Source organism: Kryptolebias marmoratus, linkage group LG16, assembly GCF_001649575.2.
Source record: "Kryptolebias marmoratus isolate JLee-2015 linkage group LG16, ASM164957v2, whole genome shotgun sequence".
Taxonomy (NCBI): Eukaryota; Metazoa; Chordata; class Actinopteri; order Cyprinodontiformes; family Rivulidae; genus Kryptolebias; species Kryptolebias marmoratus.
The window spans coordinates 2,319,061-2,338,137 of NC_051445.1; the positions used below are offsets into that span (position 1 = coordinate 2,319,061).

Sequence of the window (19,077 nt, forward strand, 5' to 3'; positions counted from 1 at the left end):
GGCAGGCAGGCAGGCAGGCAGGCAGGCAGGCAGGCAGACAGACAGGCAGACAGACAGGGAGACAGACAGACAGACAGACAGACAGGCAGACAGACAGGTCTGCCACCCGGCCTGCACCAACACCCTCCCTCTAATCTCATTTGCTCGTTATCAGCCCCATCAGGCCGACCTCGGCCACCGTGAAAACAAATAAAATAAGCCAACAGATGTCCATCAATTTGCCACTGGAGTTTTTCTCCTCCCTCCGTCCTCAGATTGCTCGTGGACAGAGACAATGTCCCCGTGTCCCTGCGTGAAGCAGAACCTGGGCCCAAAAATGACACATCCAAACTAAAACCCAGAGAGTGAAGTGCTGATTGTGGTGATTGTTGAGAGGAGAGGACGGTTGCCGAGGCAGCCAGACAAACCTCTCCTGTGTCTGGAAAGGCAGCGAGCTAAAAGTAGACGGGAAGACAAAGCTTCACTGTCTTTCCTCCTCCTTGAACTTGGCCGAGGTCCAGCTCTGGCAGACAACACGATGCAGATAAATGCAGCCGATAACACGGGATGTTCAAACCTGTTTCTATGTCCCTGAGCGTGCCAAACCTGGAACTGCACGTTCGACCTACGAGGCGGGGGGGGGGCTGTAAATACATTACGCCATGGTGGACGCCCATCTGCTGACGACAGCAGAGTTTTGAGATGTTCCTGATGCTCGGGCATATGTGAATCTCCCGCAACAATAAGCAGTAATTGACTGCACATCTCAAAGCTCGGAGGATCCCTGCAGAACGGGTTCGAGACGAGGAAGGGCGAAAGACACGGGCTCGTTGGCTTTTACTCAACCCAGTTAGGGAGATGCTGAAGAAAATAAATAATTAATATTTGCATTAGAACTTATAGATGATAACGTGTTCATTTCAGGAAGAATATGCAGATTATGTGATGGTGTCGGTGGTGTTTATGGTTCCAGAGTTATCAAGTTTATTTTTCTCCTCCGAAGAGAAAAAACAGATAAAACTGACTTAACGTGCATCCAAAGCCTTTAACAGAAGGAGGTTTACAGTAAAAAATATTTTAAAAAAATAACAAAACTATTTAATTTCTTTCCCCAAAAAGCTTCATGTTGTGTCTAACCTGAAACAAATCCAACAAACTCTGAAATGTTTGTTTCAAACGGAGAGCAGAAGTTTGGTTTTCTGCTCAAAAACAAAAACAGCTGATTGTTGGCGTGAATAAAAAAGTTTACGTTGCGACCGATGCTAACGAAGATGGAGGGACGACGTCTCTGTCATAGCTACGACCGCACCGAACTTCAGCTCAATATCTGTAATATTACAAGTTAAAGCCATTCTTGTGTTAGCTAAGGTCAATTAGCTGTGGCGGCCATCTTAATTTGAGTTGACTTCAAAAGTTAATCACTTGTAGACGTTCAGCTCATAATTAATTTGAGTTTCATTAAAATCTGCCCCAATGTTCAGGAGATATTTTGCTAACAGACACACAAAGAAAAAACCTTATCGCTGCTTTGAGTGGTGGGTGATAATAAACCAAAATCACACGTTTGTTTGAAATGTTTCCTTCCTAATCTTCACTTTCTCATTTTTATTCAAATATTGAGTCTGTGTCTTGATTTAAAAATAAAATAAAGAGAATTTCTGAGCGTTTCAGCCACGGAAACAGGCGAGAAGATTTCCCGAACGTGTTTCTGTGAATCTGAAACTTAATATTCCTGAATCTAAAACTCCGTCAGCGTGACTGATCTCTCGTTAGAGTGACAGATTTCTAAAATGTGTTTGCCAGATTGCGTCGCTCTCCTCCTTTGTGACAGTTGCGGAGCTTTAGGAGAGATTTTCGCCGGTCTGAATCATTCGTGCCAAACAGTAAATCTGGGTTCGAGCCGCAACAAAAGGAGCCAAGCAGCGAGCGTTTTCTGAGAGAGGTCGTAACCTCTGCAGATACAATGAGCGACTTGTCACTGTTAACAGATTGACAGCTAACACGACACACATTGTGAGGGTAAAGACATGACTGTGCAGGAAACGGGCCTCAGCGTGCGCGCGTGTGTGTGTCAGCACCCAGAAACAATATCGGCTCGTTTACGTCACGGCTGCACAGCTAATAAAATGTTTGGGGAATTTTTCTGAGCAGGCAAACAGAGGCAGATGGAGCAAAAAGAATAACCAAAGGCAAATGACCATTCCATCAAAAATGGAGCACATTAAACATCTGTGTGGTTACGCTTTTGTTTTTTGTTTTTTTTACCCACACATTTATTTATTTTTGCGCCGCAGCTGCAGCCGACATCGAAACAATAGCCGAACGTGGGAGTTCCCCACAGTGTGCTTGTGTTGCAGGACTAATGCTGCAGTAGTTAACAGACAAAATGCTTCTAATTCCATACAAACTAATTGAACTGCAACGCTGTTTAAAGCTTCGGCTGTTAGTTTTGTTTACCACGAGCTAAAAATGTGCGGCAGCACCGAAGAGCCCGGCGGTGGCTGCAGGAATGCATAGCGCCCCTCACGCCCGGGTTCGACTCTGAAACCATCTCAGCTCGATGTTCGTGTCCTGGATGACTCTCAGCTACTCTTAGCTGCGGCGACCATCTTCCAGCAGTTTGATTCACGAGGTATTTGGCGAATCTCGTTCACAGAGCGATTGAAGAATGAGTCACCGACGGAGCTTTAGTGCTCTTTGTTTCAGATCCTAATATTGTTGAAATTGCGCCGTAATCTGGTTTAGCGGCGGTGGTGGGCTGATATTTGGGTTCGAGGCGCCGCTGCCTGCACAGCCAGCGTCGGGCTGTTTAAACACGGCTCTCCCACCACAAACTCACTTCTTATTTCTAATCTTCTCCATTCAGTCCTGATGAGGCAGATGGAGGCTGAATGCACACGAGATAACAAACACACCGAAGATGAACAACAGACAAACAAACAAAAAAAAAGAGAAACTCGGAGGCTGTATTACCAACACACACACACACACACACACACAGACACACACTCAGACACCTACATGCAGTCTGATTCCATCAATTATAAGAGCTTGATTGAGATTTAATTCAAAGCTGGGGTTTAATTGCTAATATCAAAGGATAATTAAGCTGATAAATCATGACTGATCTTATTGAATTAGAGATTGAAATAGCAGAGAACCTGCAAATTGTCTATGTCAGTTAAATACGTTATTTAATTGGTCTACAAGTTTGCCTCAGATACTAATGAAACTAAATATTCAACCTCAAAGAAAGTTTATTTTATGCACTTGTCTATTCAGAGCATCTTTAATGGAATTTATCTGCAGCTCAGAACAGGAAGTTTGACAGAATATTCACCGGTTGGAAACTTTTATGCTCCACTTTAACCCTCTGGGTGCTAAAAATGTTTTTTTTTTTACTAAAATATAGTTTGGACCAAAGGCTAAAAAAACTGATATGTGTTTTATTAAATTGAGTACATTTCTTGTGAAATAACACCTTTCCTCAGGTGGATTTACACAAACGTTTAAATAAAATGTGAGCAGATTAATGGATAAATCTAAAATAAATGCTAAAAAGGATTTTTTATTTTATTTATTTAGACAAACTAAAATAAAGAGGATAGATTAAAAGCTATGTATTTATTTCCCCAAATCAAAAAAATATTAGAAATAATAAAAAACAGATTTATATACAAATGATTAGTTGTGGGCGATTTGGCAAAAATAAAAAAATTACAGTAAAATTATAATTTTTATATTGACTTTAAACTGTAGTTTTTTAAAACTTATTTTGCAAGTTACAAAAAAACACAACCAAACTATTATTACAGTTGTATATATACATAAACTAAATATAATTGTTTATTTAGAACATTTAACTTCCTGCACTCAGAACAGATTTTAAACAAATAACTTATTTTTATTTATACCTTTATTTTTAGAATAATGTTTAAGATCAAGGATGAAATTTTAATTTAATCGCAAGTATGGAGAATAAATTTAAATTAAATTTAAATACAGTGTTGGCTAAAAGGCCGTTTTCTTTCTATTTATGGTTTATTTATAATTCTAAAATAATTATGCCTATATTAGGTTTTCTCTGCTCTTTGTAAAGTGATGATGAAAGCCTGACAAGCTGCTGTTAGTCATTAATTAGGTGGTTATTAGCCTCAGCTAGTCTGCAGCAGCAGGCGGGATATACTTCAGCTGCTAACTCTTGTAGCTTGTTGCAAACGTTTGTTTTTAAAGCAGCGTTACTTTAAAAAAATGAGTGTTGCTCCTCTGGTAGACGAGTCACGACTGATAAAATGTACGACCAACCTGCTACGTCTTCATTTTTTAATGAGGGTAAAAGAGTGATTGACAGGTCGGGGCGACGAGTAGGAGACGGGTCGCGATACTCGGCGGGGCAACTGTTGTGTCTTCTCATTTCGAGAAAAGCCGAACCAGATCTATAAACGGTCGCAGAGTTGGTTTGGGGGGGAAGAAGCCCTCCGGTTTGGTTTCAGTTTGAATAAGAAATCCTGCAGCTTATAACTGGTTAATCGGCGTTTCTCTAAGGCGGGCGTGAAGCGGATGAGCCAACAGTGAGATCTGACCGAGGGAAGAGGCGTAGACACTCTGTGATCTGTCTGCCCTAATTACCAATCTTCAAATGGATCCATTCCATTGTTCTAATCGTCTTTATTGGAAGAATCAAACCCCTAAAAATCTGACTGACCATCAGCTCAGTTCTTTAGGTCGTGACGTCGGACGAGGAGGAAGCTGCGACTCTGAGCTTTCAGACGGTGTTTTCAGTGCCTCGCTGTGTTGCATACTGGCAGAGATATGAACGCGCCCCCCGTCCCCGGAGGGTTAATCTCAGTTTAATGTGGATGGAGGTATACGGAGGGAGGAGAGGGACGGAGATCATGAAACACATATGGGGAACAAGTAATGTGAGTGAAACCAAGTGCACATAAGCAGGATGAGGACTTGGATGGGTCCTAATGTTTCCCCGTGTAATTCCCTCGCACTCACACTCCACATGCACACACACTTCCACACACTCTCCCTCTCAGACTGCATCTGCCGGAGCTAGTGGCTGTAGTTAAATTGAAATATTTCCCGGCGTGTGTCAGAAGCATGCAGAATGATAATTATGACAGATCTGATTAGGCGGGCCGAGTCGGGCGGCTCCGGGCTGCAGGTGCGACCTTGTGCATTCCTGCGTGTGTAAATAAAATTAATTACAAGCGTAGGGGGCGCGCGGCGCGTGACATCAGCGCGCACAGGGGGGACTCCCACGGGGGGCACCCTAATGGAATATTTTCCCCGAGTCTAATAATACAGTTGGTATTGACTTGAGGTAATTAGGGGGATCATTAAAGCGCTTTTCCCGGCGTATTTGCCTGCCTGATCAGATTAGCGAGAATGGGCCTCAGAACAAGCCCTGTGTGGTCTGTCAGGAGAAGTGGAGACAGTGGGAGCGGGTTCGCTCGCTAACGTTTGCAGGAAAGACAAAGCGAGCGAAAGCCTTCGCCTGTCACGGGCGCGAGAGGAACTTCTGTAAACAAGCGATGAGACGCTAAGGCCAGGAAGCTTAGTGGAAAGCATTTATGAGAAACTGATCCCTTAAAGGGGATGACGAAGAGTCCTGACAGACGGGGCAGATTCCCAGTTTAGACTGCAGGGTAGGAGGCAGGCGAGGAAGAGTGAGTGAACTGTGCAGTCGGAGACAGATGGGGTGAGAGGTGGCGTGTAAGGCGTAAGTGAGAGAGACACAAAGTGCTCTGAGCATGCTCAGTGAGACCCTGCGCTCCTGCGAAGAGGAGGATTGTTCAACTAAACAGTCAGTGGAGGAAAAAAAGACAGACTGGTGGGAATTCCTCTGTCCAATAAACAATAAGAGAAAGGCTCATTTCGGGGGGGGGAGGGAGGGGAGACTCACCGTTTGCAAGATAACTCATTGGCTAAATTAATTATTCAGACAGCTGGGTCTCCAGATCAAGAAATTGTGTCTTTAATAATGGAGGCGATCTGGCCTTGCCTGTTTCCCATGGCAACCTAATAACCAAGAAGGCACTGGAGATAAATAAATAAATCAATTAATAAACAGTCACGGCCCTTTTTCGATCCCCGGGGGCTTTGATTTGCTCGCTCTGATCTGCCTAATTTCAGAGAGACAGAGAGCTGCAGAGAAACCCGCCGTCAGAAACCGAGAGCAAAAAAAAATTGTCTCTATCTGCAGACGGTTTTAAATGTCCAAAACTTTAAAGGGCTGGGTGATGGATGGAGTTTATTCCAGGTAAAAATGACTATAAAGCAAATTTGAATAGCTATTTTTTAGCCGTGTGCCTTCCCCCCCCCACCCCACCCCCCGCCCTGCTCATCTACAAACTGCCCTGTGTTTACATTTCAGAAATAAAAGTCAGCGATGGTAACAGCGCTCGGATTAAACAAGGAAAACTTGAATCAAACGCAGCTTCATCACTGGGATTAGCTCGGCTCTTTCTTTGTGGGGAGGGAGGGATGTCAGCGTTCCTGGTTTAGGAAGCTGAGAAGTTTAGAAGTCAGGATTAATCTGGACTTTCTGCACGAGGATTCAGAGACGGTTAGCCGTGCTGCTAGCATGCTAACTGAAAACAGCTGACAGACGGGACGACGAGAAGAAATTATTGGGCAAACGGGTCGGAAGGGAGGGGGGGGGTTTCTAATTGAAGGGCTCGTTAATTAATGCCGTCATCAAACGGTAAGGTTGGCTGAGCTAAAAGCTGTCGAAGGATTTTATTTTTTTATTTTATTTAGCTCCCGGTCACAAAGTGCTGCATTTATTTTACACCTAAGAAGCATTTAGCTGTTTTTTACTTTACGTGACATGGGTTGCTGTGGTCATTAACTCAGGTGTTCAGCTCGGGTGTTTATAAAAAAACATTTAGATGGTAAATGATGTTAGACTAATTCTTAGTTTTGGTTCTGGATTAACTGAGAGGACAGCCGTGAAGTTTGTGGTTTTTTATCCCTGCTGCATTTTAATCAATACAGCGATTGAAGGAGGATTAAACATATGTTGTATTAAAGCTGATGTGAATTTTTGGTCATCTTGCCGACTGTAAACGTCTTCCACGTCGGTTTCGTAACGTTTGAACAGAAATGTTGACGCGGAGCTGAAGTTACTGACGCAGAGCAGCTTCTCAGTAACAGACAAACATCTGAGCAGCCACAAGCTAGAAACAGACACTGAAAAGGTCAACCATCTGCCCCTCTTGTTAAGCCTCTGCTGGATGCAGCAGAGTGATGCACGCAGTGTGTGTGTGTGTGTCACTGGTTCGCTCTGTGTTTTTATCACGTGTTGAAATCAGGAAAAAAAATCGATAAAAAGTCTCAAAAGGCAGAAAAGCAGGAACTTCTGAAGGAGGTGTCTGCCCCCCCCACGTCTCAGGACCAACGTGGCACCGGCTCCCCACCACCAACCAAACATCCCTCCACCCCCCCCGACTCCAGGGACTGCCGTGCCAGGCGGGTGCAGGGTGACAGATGGCACCCCCCCCCCGCTCTCTCTCCTCCTCCTCCTAACCCCTACAACCCCCCCAACTACACCAGCCCCCTGCTCCTACCGCCCCCCTCCCTCCTCCGGTGGCGCAGCGGCGGACCAGATCAGTGCCATTCTGTCTCATTAGAGCCTGGCTAATTAGCGTAGCCTCTTCCAGGGGAGAACGAGTGAGTGTTAGAGAGATGGAGAGAGGATGACGGGGGTGGAGGGAACCGGGGGGGGTGGCGTCGGCGGCGTTGACGGTGATCTGTGCTCCTCTGGTCATTGAGGAGTCGGAGGGCTTTGAGCCCCGCGGTGCGCGGAGCTCCCAGGGTGCTTGTTTTGTGACAGCAGGGGCTCTGATTCCACTTCCTCTCAGGAAGTGTCGGGGATGTTTGGACATGAAAGTCGTGTCAGAGGAATGCCCCCGGTCCGCTCCACACCACCCATCGCTCAGCCGGTTATTAGCTGCCCTCTCTGCCAGGCTAGCATTCCCCTGCTAACGCAAACCAAAACAAAGCTCCGCAGCCCGACACAGACGCTTCAGAATGTTGATATCAACTTATTCAGATCATAGCTCGCATTTCTGCAGGCTGAAATGAAAAATAAATAAATAAAAAAGGGGGGGGGGGCTGTTTGGGAAAATTGCACTCCTTCTGGCAGAGCTGTGGCTGGAGCCGAACCAGTAGCACGCCGTTGTTTTCTCCAAGTCTGACATCTCCTGAAGCTAAATGGAGACAGAGCATTCTTGGAGCATTTGAGCCATACAGGAACGGATCATGAATAATGATTCTGATTTTTATCAAAGAGTAAACACAATATCTCTCCTAGTAAATCAGATTGGCTGCATGAATTACCGAAAACGTATAAATACTCAGAAGCATTAATCTGATAAAGTAATGTGGCTCAGGGTTAGATTCACTGCTCTATGGTTCCTACTATGAATATGTGGCAGTAAAAAGAGTGATTGAAATGCAACGTTGAATATGTGAAGGAGAGGAGGATGTGTGTGTGTGCAGAAGGGGGGTAGTTAGGGTCTGGCAGAGGCCTGCTGCGGTTACGAGCCCTGAGAGGGAACAGAATGGCTGCGTTCCAGAAACAAACACACCAACACACCGACAGGCACACAAACACCAAACCTATATTTGAGCACACGTCCGTACACAGTGTGTGCACACGCTCAGCGGAGCGTGCACCAATCAGTTTACTGATTACTGCGGCGCCTTTCTTCAGGTTTCTGCCTTGATTTTTCAGATTTCACGTCCTCCCGCCGCAGCTGCCTCTCGAATGTTCCTCTAAATATGATATAAACACCCACCGCGCTCTCAGGACTAACATTATCCTGGTCATCTGACTTTGCCGAGCATGCTGGGAACCCCTGAGCAGAGTTTAAAGCATCCACTGAGCTGACAGGACAGTGCCAGCTCTGGTGATGAGGCCTCTCCGTCACCCTCCCCCAACCATTATTTCCCTGGACCCCATATGGGCACGGTGCCAGTCGAGCCCATCCTCCATCCTCATCACCAACCACGTCCCCGCTGCTCTCTGCTGCCAGGACTCTTTATTCAGCCGTCGGAGGGGCGGAGTTTCACCTCACCTGAGCTCCAGGAGATGATGCTGAACTCAGATGATTACGCCAAATAAAATAAAAATAAGAAGCGTAGTTAACACCTCACATCTGAGAAAAAGAAGAATCCTCCAATCACACGAAGCCATGACTTCTTGCCTCTTTTTTTAACGTGAGCAAGTAGAGATGAGTTGGCAACCTCGGCAGCGCCGTCTAGCAGGGTTGAACAGGCGGAGACTCGGTGCTAATTACTTACTTGTTTTGTCTCCACAAATATTAATTCTGCAGGAAATTACACATTTCTGAGCATGAATGGAAGGTCAACTCGGTGCCTTAAAGCCAGCTTCTTCTTACGGCTCTCAGAGTTCGGAGCGTTGTTTAAATCTGCTGTTGTTATTTTTAATAAATGAATTATTGTAAGTTAACAGTGACACGCATCAGAACTTCACAAAGAAAACAGGATGTGCTTCAGTTCGCTGCGAGTTCAAACAACAACAACTTGTCTGAACTCTGATTCTGTTGTTTTCCTGTTTTTTACGCTCTTTCGTACATTTTTTTTAAAATTTTCTACTCCTGCAGACTTTGTGCTGTTTTAGCCGTTTATTTATCAAAACATTTGGCTCATTCAGGGGACGGCTAATTTAACTTTTGTTTCATTTTCTGTAATTTTTACACTTTTCAAAAATGTATTTACAAATAATTTCCACATAGAAATACACAAAGATCTCTTTATTTCTAAAAAAACATTTTAAAATCTACTTCAAAACACTACCTTTATGTGCTTCTATGAGTTTTAGCTGCTTTTAGCTAGCCTTTTATTATAGCTTTTAGCTACCATTTTGCTTCTTTTGAGTTATGCCTTGTGTTTTTTATTGCTTTTAGCTTTAATTAGCATTTTGCTTCTTTTAGCTTTTACCTAGTCTTGTTTTTTAAACTTTAACTCGGTTTAATCTCGTTCAGCACTCAGCTTTCACGCTGCATTTTTTACATCAGATGTAATTTCCTTAGTTTATATGAAATTTACAAATTAGCGGTGCAGATTCAAGAAGTGGAAACAGAAAAATGTTTTATGGTTTAAAAGCAAATCTGTTCATGCACCTGGTTTGTTGGAAATATTTACAATCTTTCCATTTTTTTTTAAATAAATGATGAAATGCTACAGCTTCTACCAGCTCGTTTTATTTCAGATAAAACAGAAAAAGCGGGATTCCTAAAGACAGCCAGCCCCGAGCCGCCGAGCTCCGACTGGTCTGGAGGTGCTGGTGGCTGTGGCGATGGTAAGGGGGGAAACCAGCTGCCCGGGAAGCGCCCATTACGAGATAGAGCCAGAGATAAGTGCTCTCACAGGCCCCTTTTCAGAGGCATAATTAGCACACTTCTTATCTGCAGCTCAATTCACATTCACACCCGCCTGCCATGAATGGAACGTGAAAGAGAGGCAGAAATCGGGGGAAAGGCAGAGGTAGAGGGGCAAGACGGAGGGATGGGAGGGAGGTGGAGAAGGCACAGTGGAAACCAGTTCCCAGACAAACCGTCATTTGGGAAGACTTGCACTCCCCCTTTTCTCTTTCTCCGTCATTCCAAGGAGTCTTTGAACTCTTTAACAAAAACAGTGGTTTGTGCATCAAACTGCAATTTGGTAAAACAAAGCTATCTGGGGGTATAATCATCCTAATCAGCAAGAAAAAAATAAAGCCTTTGCAGATATTTCGAGATTATTCCGCCCTTGGTGATCTGTTTCTCCACCCATCCTCATCAGACACAATTGTGGAAATCTTTCTAACTCTGCCTGTGACAGACTCATGAAAACCTTTAATGGTAAGTCCTCGGCGCTTTAATTGCTTTAATAAAAAGTTAAACTGGTGGTGTGTGTTCTCGAGTTTTCTGTTTCCAACACACACAGCCTTGTTCGGTGTGAGAAGCTGACAGGGGCCCCTCATCATCCTTCGGAGGAAAGCTAATATAAACACGTTTGTTTGGTGTTGAAACAGTGTCAGCCGCTGAGCTCCAAACCCACAATAAAGAAGATATAAAACATTACGCTGATGACTCACCGCTGTGATGCTCCAAAGTCCCTGCCTTTCACTTATTTAACTCAAACCTGTGGCTTCGATTTAAAAGAACTTCACCACACATGTGCTGTAAGTGTGCGTCCTTAAAGAGGTAAATTTAAGGTGAGGGATTATCTTATTTGGACACAAATAGAACCCGATTCTTCAGACCTTAATAAGTACCACCATTACAACAAATATGAACAACCAGCAGTACGAGCTGACAGTTCAGACAGATTATCTTACAGAAACAGATCTAACTCTCACCAGAAACCAAACCCAGCTTCTTTAACTCTTCGGGACTCACACCGAAGCCTGATTGCCCTCGGCTTTATTTTAATACTTTACTTTATTTACAAATATTGTCCCCACAGAAACACCTGGAGATCTCATGGAGAAATGGCCTCTACCTCAGTCATTGAACGCTCAGTATTCATTTTGAAGCTAAAACTGTAATTTCCTTGAACCAATCACCTCTGTGGCCTTCTCCTCTTTCTGGTTTTACATCGCAGTTCGGCTCATGTGACTTGCCAAGATGTCTTTGTGTACGACTAGAGGAGTACTGAGTACTGCTGGTGGAGACAAATGGCTTCAGATCATAGATGTTCGACTCTGTGTGTGATTCCAGGTGATGGTTGGGAAACTACATAATAAACATAAAGTCTGCCTTAATTAAAAAATGAAGTTCAACTGAAATAAATAGGCGAAAATAGGGTTTTTTTGTGGACACTGGCAGAAGCACATCAGTGAGAATGTTTATGTTTGTGTTGTTGGTGGTGTGTTTCGGTACCTGGCTCTTGGAGGCAGCCACCTTTGCGAACAGAGCCTGGGACACTTTGGCCCTCTTCATCTCCTGCTGGATCTCATCGTAGATGGTGGAGTTGATGTTGAGGATGCAGTTCTCCGTCTTGCCGTTCCACTCGCTCGGCAGAGGCGACGGTTTAACCTTCAAACGAGCAAAAAAAATCACAAAGAAATGACAAAAAGTTCATAAAGTTTTAACATTTTCCACAGAAAACTTTTATATCTGCAGATGTTTGTTTGCAGTCAGCTACTGATGGATGTTTTAGCTTTTCTGACACCAAATTAAAGCCCTGGCATTCTTTGGAGGAATGCATATCGCCCGCCACCTTTCACGTCTCGTCTTGTGCTGAGAAACGACAGCTACACCCGTTGGTGCTGGGAGCATGACTCTCAGCTACTACCACGCCGAACTTTAGCTCATTATCTGTCAAACTCACTGAGGTGCAGCTATGTTTGTGTAGCTGTGGCAGCCATCTTTATTTGGGTTAACTGTACATGCAGTTTATGAGATATTTTGCTAACAGGACTGACTCCATCAGTTAATGCCAAGGTTTTAAGCAAAGATGTTTGCAGTTTGTTGACAATGCTCAGCTACTACCACGCCAAAGTTAAGCTGAAAATCTGTCAGACTGGCTGAGCTTCAGCTGAGGTCAGTTAGATGATTCCTTTCTGAAAGTGTGAGTGTGCTGCAGGTGGAGGGGTGAGGGGGTGAAGCGGTTTGCTCACAGGTGAGATGCCCACGGGGATCCGGGGATTCCAGTCCTCCGGTCTCACGCTGTTGCAGTCTTCCCTTCGCGGCTGCAACACCGAAAAACACAACCGTGTTTGTTCAGGCTCATGTGAACAAAAAGAGAAAAGAAGATCTGTCTACACACACTCTCGTATCCTCCGTCCTCACACACACACCGGAGTGTAGATTACACCCACGCGCAGAACTGGAGTGTTACTTTGCTCAAAAACACTTAGATGTGTTGTATGAAATGGTATTATTCTTATGTCAAGCTGGTGATTAAAAAGCAAATGCAAGTCAAGTGAAATCAAATCATTTTTAATCAGCGGCTTGTTGCATCTTGACAAAAATCCTTTGACAAGGTAACAAGCATCCTAATAAAAGCATTACCCAAGAACCATTAGCATATGAATCCTTCCATACGAGGCTTTTTGAAAGGAGACATCCACAGGGCTGGGTATGAGTGCAACTAAATGGCATTCAAATAAACGATAATAACACCAACAGCGACCAACTCCAACTGAATAAGAGCCTGTGATCAAAAAACATATATATTTACGCATTTGTCTAGACGCCTAATACGAGCGTCGTGTGTTAACAACAAGCTCAGGATCCTGAAATCTGTGGTGAAACCGGAGCGTCTGAGCATCTCGGGGTCTTTTATCTTGTTTTACGACAGGCAGACGCGGGCAGCTCGCCGGTCTGAGCGGGATGGCGTTGTGTCGAACAAATTGTCGAGGCCGGGACGTGCAGTAACTGGCTTCGGGGGGGGGGGGAAGCTGCTCCGACCCATCAGCGCACATGAGAGAAACATACCTCTGCATCTGTTTTTATGAGGCCAATAAAAAGCCTCCTCTGTCTCTGGCTCAATTGCCACCTTGGCTGATTTATGTGCGTAAATTCACACCGCATTGCTCCATAGGAGAGGCTGGCAGATGGCCAGGTGTGTGCGGGGCGCGCTAACGTGTGTCTGTGCTTGTTTGTGAGAGCCGCCTTGTGTAGAAACTGCTCTATATGATGAATATCAGCGAGTCGAAGTCACATGGGCGAAGTATAAAAGGCCTGGAGCTTCAGCGCTGATGTGTCAACAGTATTCTGAGTAATGTTTAAATAAAAGCCACAAACCAGAGGCTTTGAACTTTGTGTCTTCACTGTTAACCCAGCAGGTCTACTTTCTGCAGCGACGGAAAAGTGGTTTCACGTGTGCAGAAAAAAAAAGGCTTTGTTAGATTGTATCTGTAAGCAAATAATTTCCTGCACCTGATGTGATTAGTGACACTCTGAGCAGTCGTAGTTCCAAATCCCAACCTTTGCTTCCGGCAGATTAAAAACAGCAGAGACTTCAGCCAAACGTTTGCATCAATTAAAGGCCTGGCACTCCGAGAAGGAATCTGTTTGTAAGTCAAGATGGCCGCCACATCACGTGAGTGATGTGTTGAGGGTGACTCTCAGACACTACCACATAAGTTAGCACAAGTTTCAGCCATTTCTGATTGGTTGAACTGGGCTAAATGTCAAATTCAATCAGAGCTGAGGATGACTGTAGGACAGTGAAGACAAACTGTGGACAGCTTAAGTGCTCGCGCTCCAGAGGATGACTCTTCCTGCCTTCACGGCCCGGTTTGGGAGATGGGTGGACCTGCGCCTGAATAAAAGCCAAATATTCATGGAGGACAGGACAGAGAAGCCTTTGTGCGCCCCTCTCACCTCCCAGACGCAGCTGACCGCACTTCAAATGGGCTTAAGTGGTTAGAAAGTTGCCACATACCGCTCACAGAAAGGACACGGACCTGCAGAGAGGGTCCGCAGATTTGGGGAAGCGACTCGACGGAGTTTTGATCTTTCGCGGAGCTCGTCGTCGCTGAGTGAGCTTTGTTTTTTTGTTTTTAAGCAGGAGGGCTGTTAGTGCTGCCTAATGCATGGGAAAAGGTCAAAATTAGCACAAAAAAATGATCCATCACCTGAGTGGTGAGGGCGGGGACGGCCGGGCGAATGTAAAGTGGTGACGGCGTGTTTGGGTTGGGAGTCACCGAGCGAATAAAAATCTGCAGCCTGATGACGGACTTTTAATTTAATCTCTTGTAAAGTTTGGACCGGGTCTGTGGCAGAACCGCAGCGACAAACAGAACCTTCGTCGGGTTTCACACCGTCCTTCTCATCTTTTTGATCATTTTCAGTCCAACTCCTTCTGTATTTCAGCCGTTCTTGCATCAAAACATTCGGCTCGGTCAGGAGACGCCTGCTGCCACTTTTATACTTTTAAAAAAATTTAAGTTTATTTACAAATATTCCTCCATAGAAATCCACTGAGAGCTGGTCAGAAACACTGATCTCTTTTTGTAATCTGCTTCAGCAAACTTGATCTATTTTTATCTTATTATATTGTTGCTTTTAGCTACTGTTCTGCTTCTTTTAAATATAAAAACTATAAATTTCAGAAAAGTCGTGACTAATACAACAGTTGCTCAAATAAAAACTGAGGCTGGGGCGTAAATGAACAAATTTTAATGTAATTCATTTCATTTTCTTGTTTTTAATTACTGTAATTTCTTCTTTTATTGCATTTCCACGTCTCTGTAAAGGACTTTGAATCGCCCTGTGTACGAGTGGTGCTTTAAAAATAAACTCAACTTGAATCTAAACCGGGCTGAAAACGACTTGTGTTAAATCTAGAGCTGACCTTTGAGTGAGTCAGCTAAAAATTAAATAACTTAAAATACAAACTGAAACTGTTTTATGACTCAGTAACAACTAACTGAAGAATTGTAAACGTGTTGGACGCTCCTCGGACCTCCTGAGTTCTTCTCAGAGCTGCAACATCTGGGCTTTGTTTTATTCCCTCAGATCCTTTTTTTAGGCAGCTTCCTCCGTGATTCACGTCCTAAAACTGACGGCGTTCGACAGAAAGAACGCTCAGATTTTTCTTTTCAGATTAAAATTTTAAAAACCGGAGAAACTGCACCTCACTGAGCGCTGAATGACCGCCTCGGTTTGTAAAACTGAGCTTAAAAGAAGCAGAACAGTGGCTAAAAGGTAAAAACAGCGACAGGCTAACAGCTAAATGTAACAAAAGGTAAGCTAAAAGCAGCAAAAAGCTAGCTAAGTAAGTAGTAAGAGGCTAGCTAGAAGCTTAAAGTAATGAAAGGAAAACTAAAAGCTAAAGTAGAAAAATACGAGCTAAAAGCTAAAGGAAGCAAAAAACTAGCTAAAAGCTAGACAGTAATAAAGGCTAGTTAAAAGTATCATAAGGCTAGCACTAAGCTAAAAGCTGAAAGTAGCAGAAGGCTAGCTGACAGCTATAGAAGCGCAGGAAGACAAAAACCTGAGGATCTCAGTGGGATTCTTTGGTGAACAAAGTAAAACATTTTGAAGCTCAGTTTTGAAACGTGAACGGCTGAAAGAGCAGAAACAAACAGGAAAACAGAATATTTTCTTGTTCCGTCTTTGACAGAAACCAAAATATCGGAGCGTCACGAGTGCATTAACTCTGGAAAACATCCAGGCGGCGCAGCGGCAGAGCTCTAACCACCGGCTGACCACTAAAAGCTGCTCTTCTGAGAAACACGTTCTGTTTCCGAGCACCTTCAGACAGGAAGTGCTCGATGAACAAAGGACTGAAACCAAACGCTTGTTACCTGTACGGGCCGGCTGGGAGGCGTGCTGATGAGCGGCGCCGAGCCCATGGCGGACGCCGCCGTCAGGCTCCGCTCCCTCTCCTCCTGGTAGATGCGGTCGCGCTCGGCCTCCGGCAGCTGCAGGAAGTTCTGCATGGCGCGCAGGTTGACCAGCAGCGACTGGGACGCCGTCTTCGGGTCCTCCTCCTTACGCAGGATCTCAGACAGCAAGCCCTGTCAGAGGAACCGGGAGAGTTTTCATCCGGAGCTCCTGAGGAGGCAGAGGAAGCTGCAGGGATGTCCTCACAGCTTCCTCTGCTTTTCATTAACAAACATCAGCTCTAAAAGGACCCAATATCATTTAGTTCGGATGTAAAAGAACCGATGTCCCCATCTGACTGTTCTGATCAAATCTCTGTCCTGTCGCTCGTCTCGCACCAAGTTATTTACCAAAACATGAGGCTCCATCTGAGAAGATTTACAATAAAACTGGGAGAACTATGAGGATGGAAGTCAATGGGATTTTGGGGAAAATGCAGCCCTGTTCACAGCAGAAACAACCAAAGTTTGAGTTGGACATTTTTACACAATCAGAGTGTAAGTTTTGTGTTTTTTACAGATTGATGTCAGACACAAGTTTATTTGCAGATAAACTTTGTGTTACATTTCCAAATCACGCATGATCTGTCCGAGCTTCTGTCTTAGCTCTGGAACTTGTGTCTTCTCTCACAGAAAGCCCCTCAGGCGAGGCCGTCAGAGTCTCCCGTCGCGAGACGAGCAAGTTTGATGTTTGCTTTTCAGCCTGCCTCTCATTGCCTCGGCAGTCAGGGAGTGACGGACTCAGGTTACCATGGTGACCACGACGAGCCTGACTGCTCCCGATCTGTTTTTTTTTGCAGCTCATATGCAGTCCACGCGTCGCAGTTGTAGGCGTTTATTCCGTTTAGAAATCTGAGCAACCTTGTAAATTTCCTCCTTCCTCCTCTCATCCTTTCATCTGGAAGCAGAGATCTTCTTCTCCTCCGTCAGAGCGTTTAAAAAACACGACAACACTTCACTTAAACTTCTGTGTGGTCTCTGCATGAATAGCACTCGGTTAAAAGTAATTCTGCTCGTTTTTTTTTTTCCCCTTGCTGCTTTTAGATAAAAGTGCAGCTAAAATAACTTGTCTTGTTGAGCGGGCAATCAGTGTTAAAGGGACAGTCTGGTTTGATGTAACGAGTCAACCTGCCGTCGATGGAAGTCAATGGGAGCGCGGGAAGAATCGACCACCGAAGCTGAAGCTGGTGGGTTATTTTCTGATGCTGCAGACGGGTTTTATTCAGCGGGAACTAAAGAAAGTCACGCAGAAACACAAACTAACCGGCTGAAGCTGCAGAATACCAGCCGACACGGAAACATGTAAACATTTCTGCCCTTAAAAACCAACTTGCTTCAATAAGAGAATAAATCATTCTAACGGTTTCAGTTTTACGACAGCAAATAATCCTGCATCGGGCCGACGCTCGGGGTAAAAACACTTCCTGCAGGAAGTAAACACAGCTTCGTTAAAGGCCTAATCGGTTGTGGCTGCACATCCAATGGGTTTATTCATGGGATATTTTGCTAACAGACAGACACAGACGTGGGTGCGAGCTTCAGCGTAAGAAGCGAGGCGTCTCGTTTGAGCGAACCTGGGATCAGCAGAGAGTGATCCTGACGCTTTTAAAGCTCTGATGTTTTTTAACACGGCGTTGCTGCAGGATTCAGGACGACGCCTGCGAGTGGACCTGTGATTTCCACATGATCTCTCAGGCAGACAGGAAGTGAGCTGCAGATGTTTTGCAAAAAGACGCAGTTTGCTTTTCTAACGTGTGAATATCTGGGTCAGAAGGAGCACAACATGATGAAAAATTAAGCTGCAGCCAAAGACCACAGAAGGAATTCCTGAACGAGTTAAAGGTACCAGATTAAATTATTTACATAGTTTTCTTTAAATACAGCCGATGAATCATTTATTGAAAATTGATTTATTTGGTCCACATGACTCCCAAAGAGTCACGACTACAGATAATTAAAGGTCCGGCGTTCCTCGAAGGAGTCTGAAACTACGACCGTGGTGGATTGGCTGCGGCAGCCATCTTGAATGGGGTTGACTCCAACGGTTGACGCCATTGTGTTGTGCTCAAAGAATGTTTTGTGTTTTCTAAGCTCAGCTGCAGACCTGATTAACGTCTGAAAGGTTCATTAAGATTTGATCCATGAGATATTTTGCTAACAGACAGCAGAATTCCCGTTCTAGTGATAATAACTCGTCTTTTGCGTTTAAGCGAAGAAGGGTTTGGTGCTCACCTGGGTTCTGTTGAAGGCCACTCGGGCGAAGACGGCCTGTGAGATCCCGGCCCGCTTCAGCTCGTCCCGGACCCACTGGTAGATCTCCGAGGACACCTCCGTGTTGGAGCCCACCTGAGGCTCCAGGGGCTTGGCGTGGGAGCTGCGGTTGACCGGCGGGTGGTTGAGGTACTGCTGCGACAGCGACTGCTGCGCCAGCAGCCGGTTCACCGCGTACTGCTGGTTGAGGATCTGCGCCATCACCAGCTGCTGGTTGACCAGCTGGGGGCTGATGGGGGTGGACACCAGGCCCGGGTGGTGCAGGCCGGGGAGCTGCGGCTGCCGGCCGCCGGTCTGGCCGCCGTGCGGAGGAGCGTGAGGCAGAGGAGGCACCGGGGAGGAAGGAGTCTGCTCCGCGGTGCTGCCTGGGATCGGCTGCTGCTGGGAGAAACCGAGGTGGTTGTGGTTGGAGCCGGGAGGGGAGAGGTCCGACAGGCCGTCCATCTCCGCTGGAGGGGGGGGGGGGG

At 45.2% G+C, this 19,077-nt stretch overlaps 1 protein-coding gene across 4 annotated transcripts in view; it reads right to left on the reverse strand.

Moving 5' to 3' along the window:
- LOC108249323 (DNA-binding protein SATB1) overlaps positions 1 to 19,077 on the reverse strand; it is a 59,787-nt gene that overhangs the window by 9,216 nt on the left and 31,494 nt on the right. For 3 of the 4 annotated variants that reach the window (XM_017438617.3, XM_037980182.1, XM_017438618.3), the window contains exons 8-11: positions 18,572 to 19,059; positions 16,262 to 16,474; positions 12,623 to 12,730; positions 11,883 to 12,038 (exon numbers count right to left, since the gene is read on the reverse strand). In XM_017438617.3, coding sequence (XP_017294106.1) covers positions 11,883 to 12,038; positions 12,623 to 12,730; positions 16,262 to 16,474; positions 18,572 to 19,059 — 965 coding nt within the window. The remainder of the gene's footprint in view (positions 1 to 11,882; positions 12,039 to 12,622; positions 12,731 to 16,261; positions 16,475 to 18,571; positions 19,060 to 19,077) is intronic. The other variant, XM_017438619.3, reaches the window with a different exon arrangement.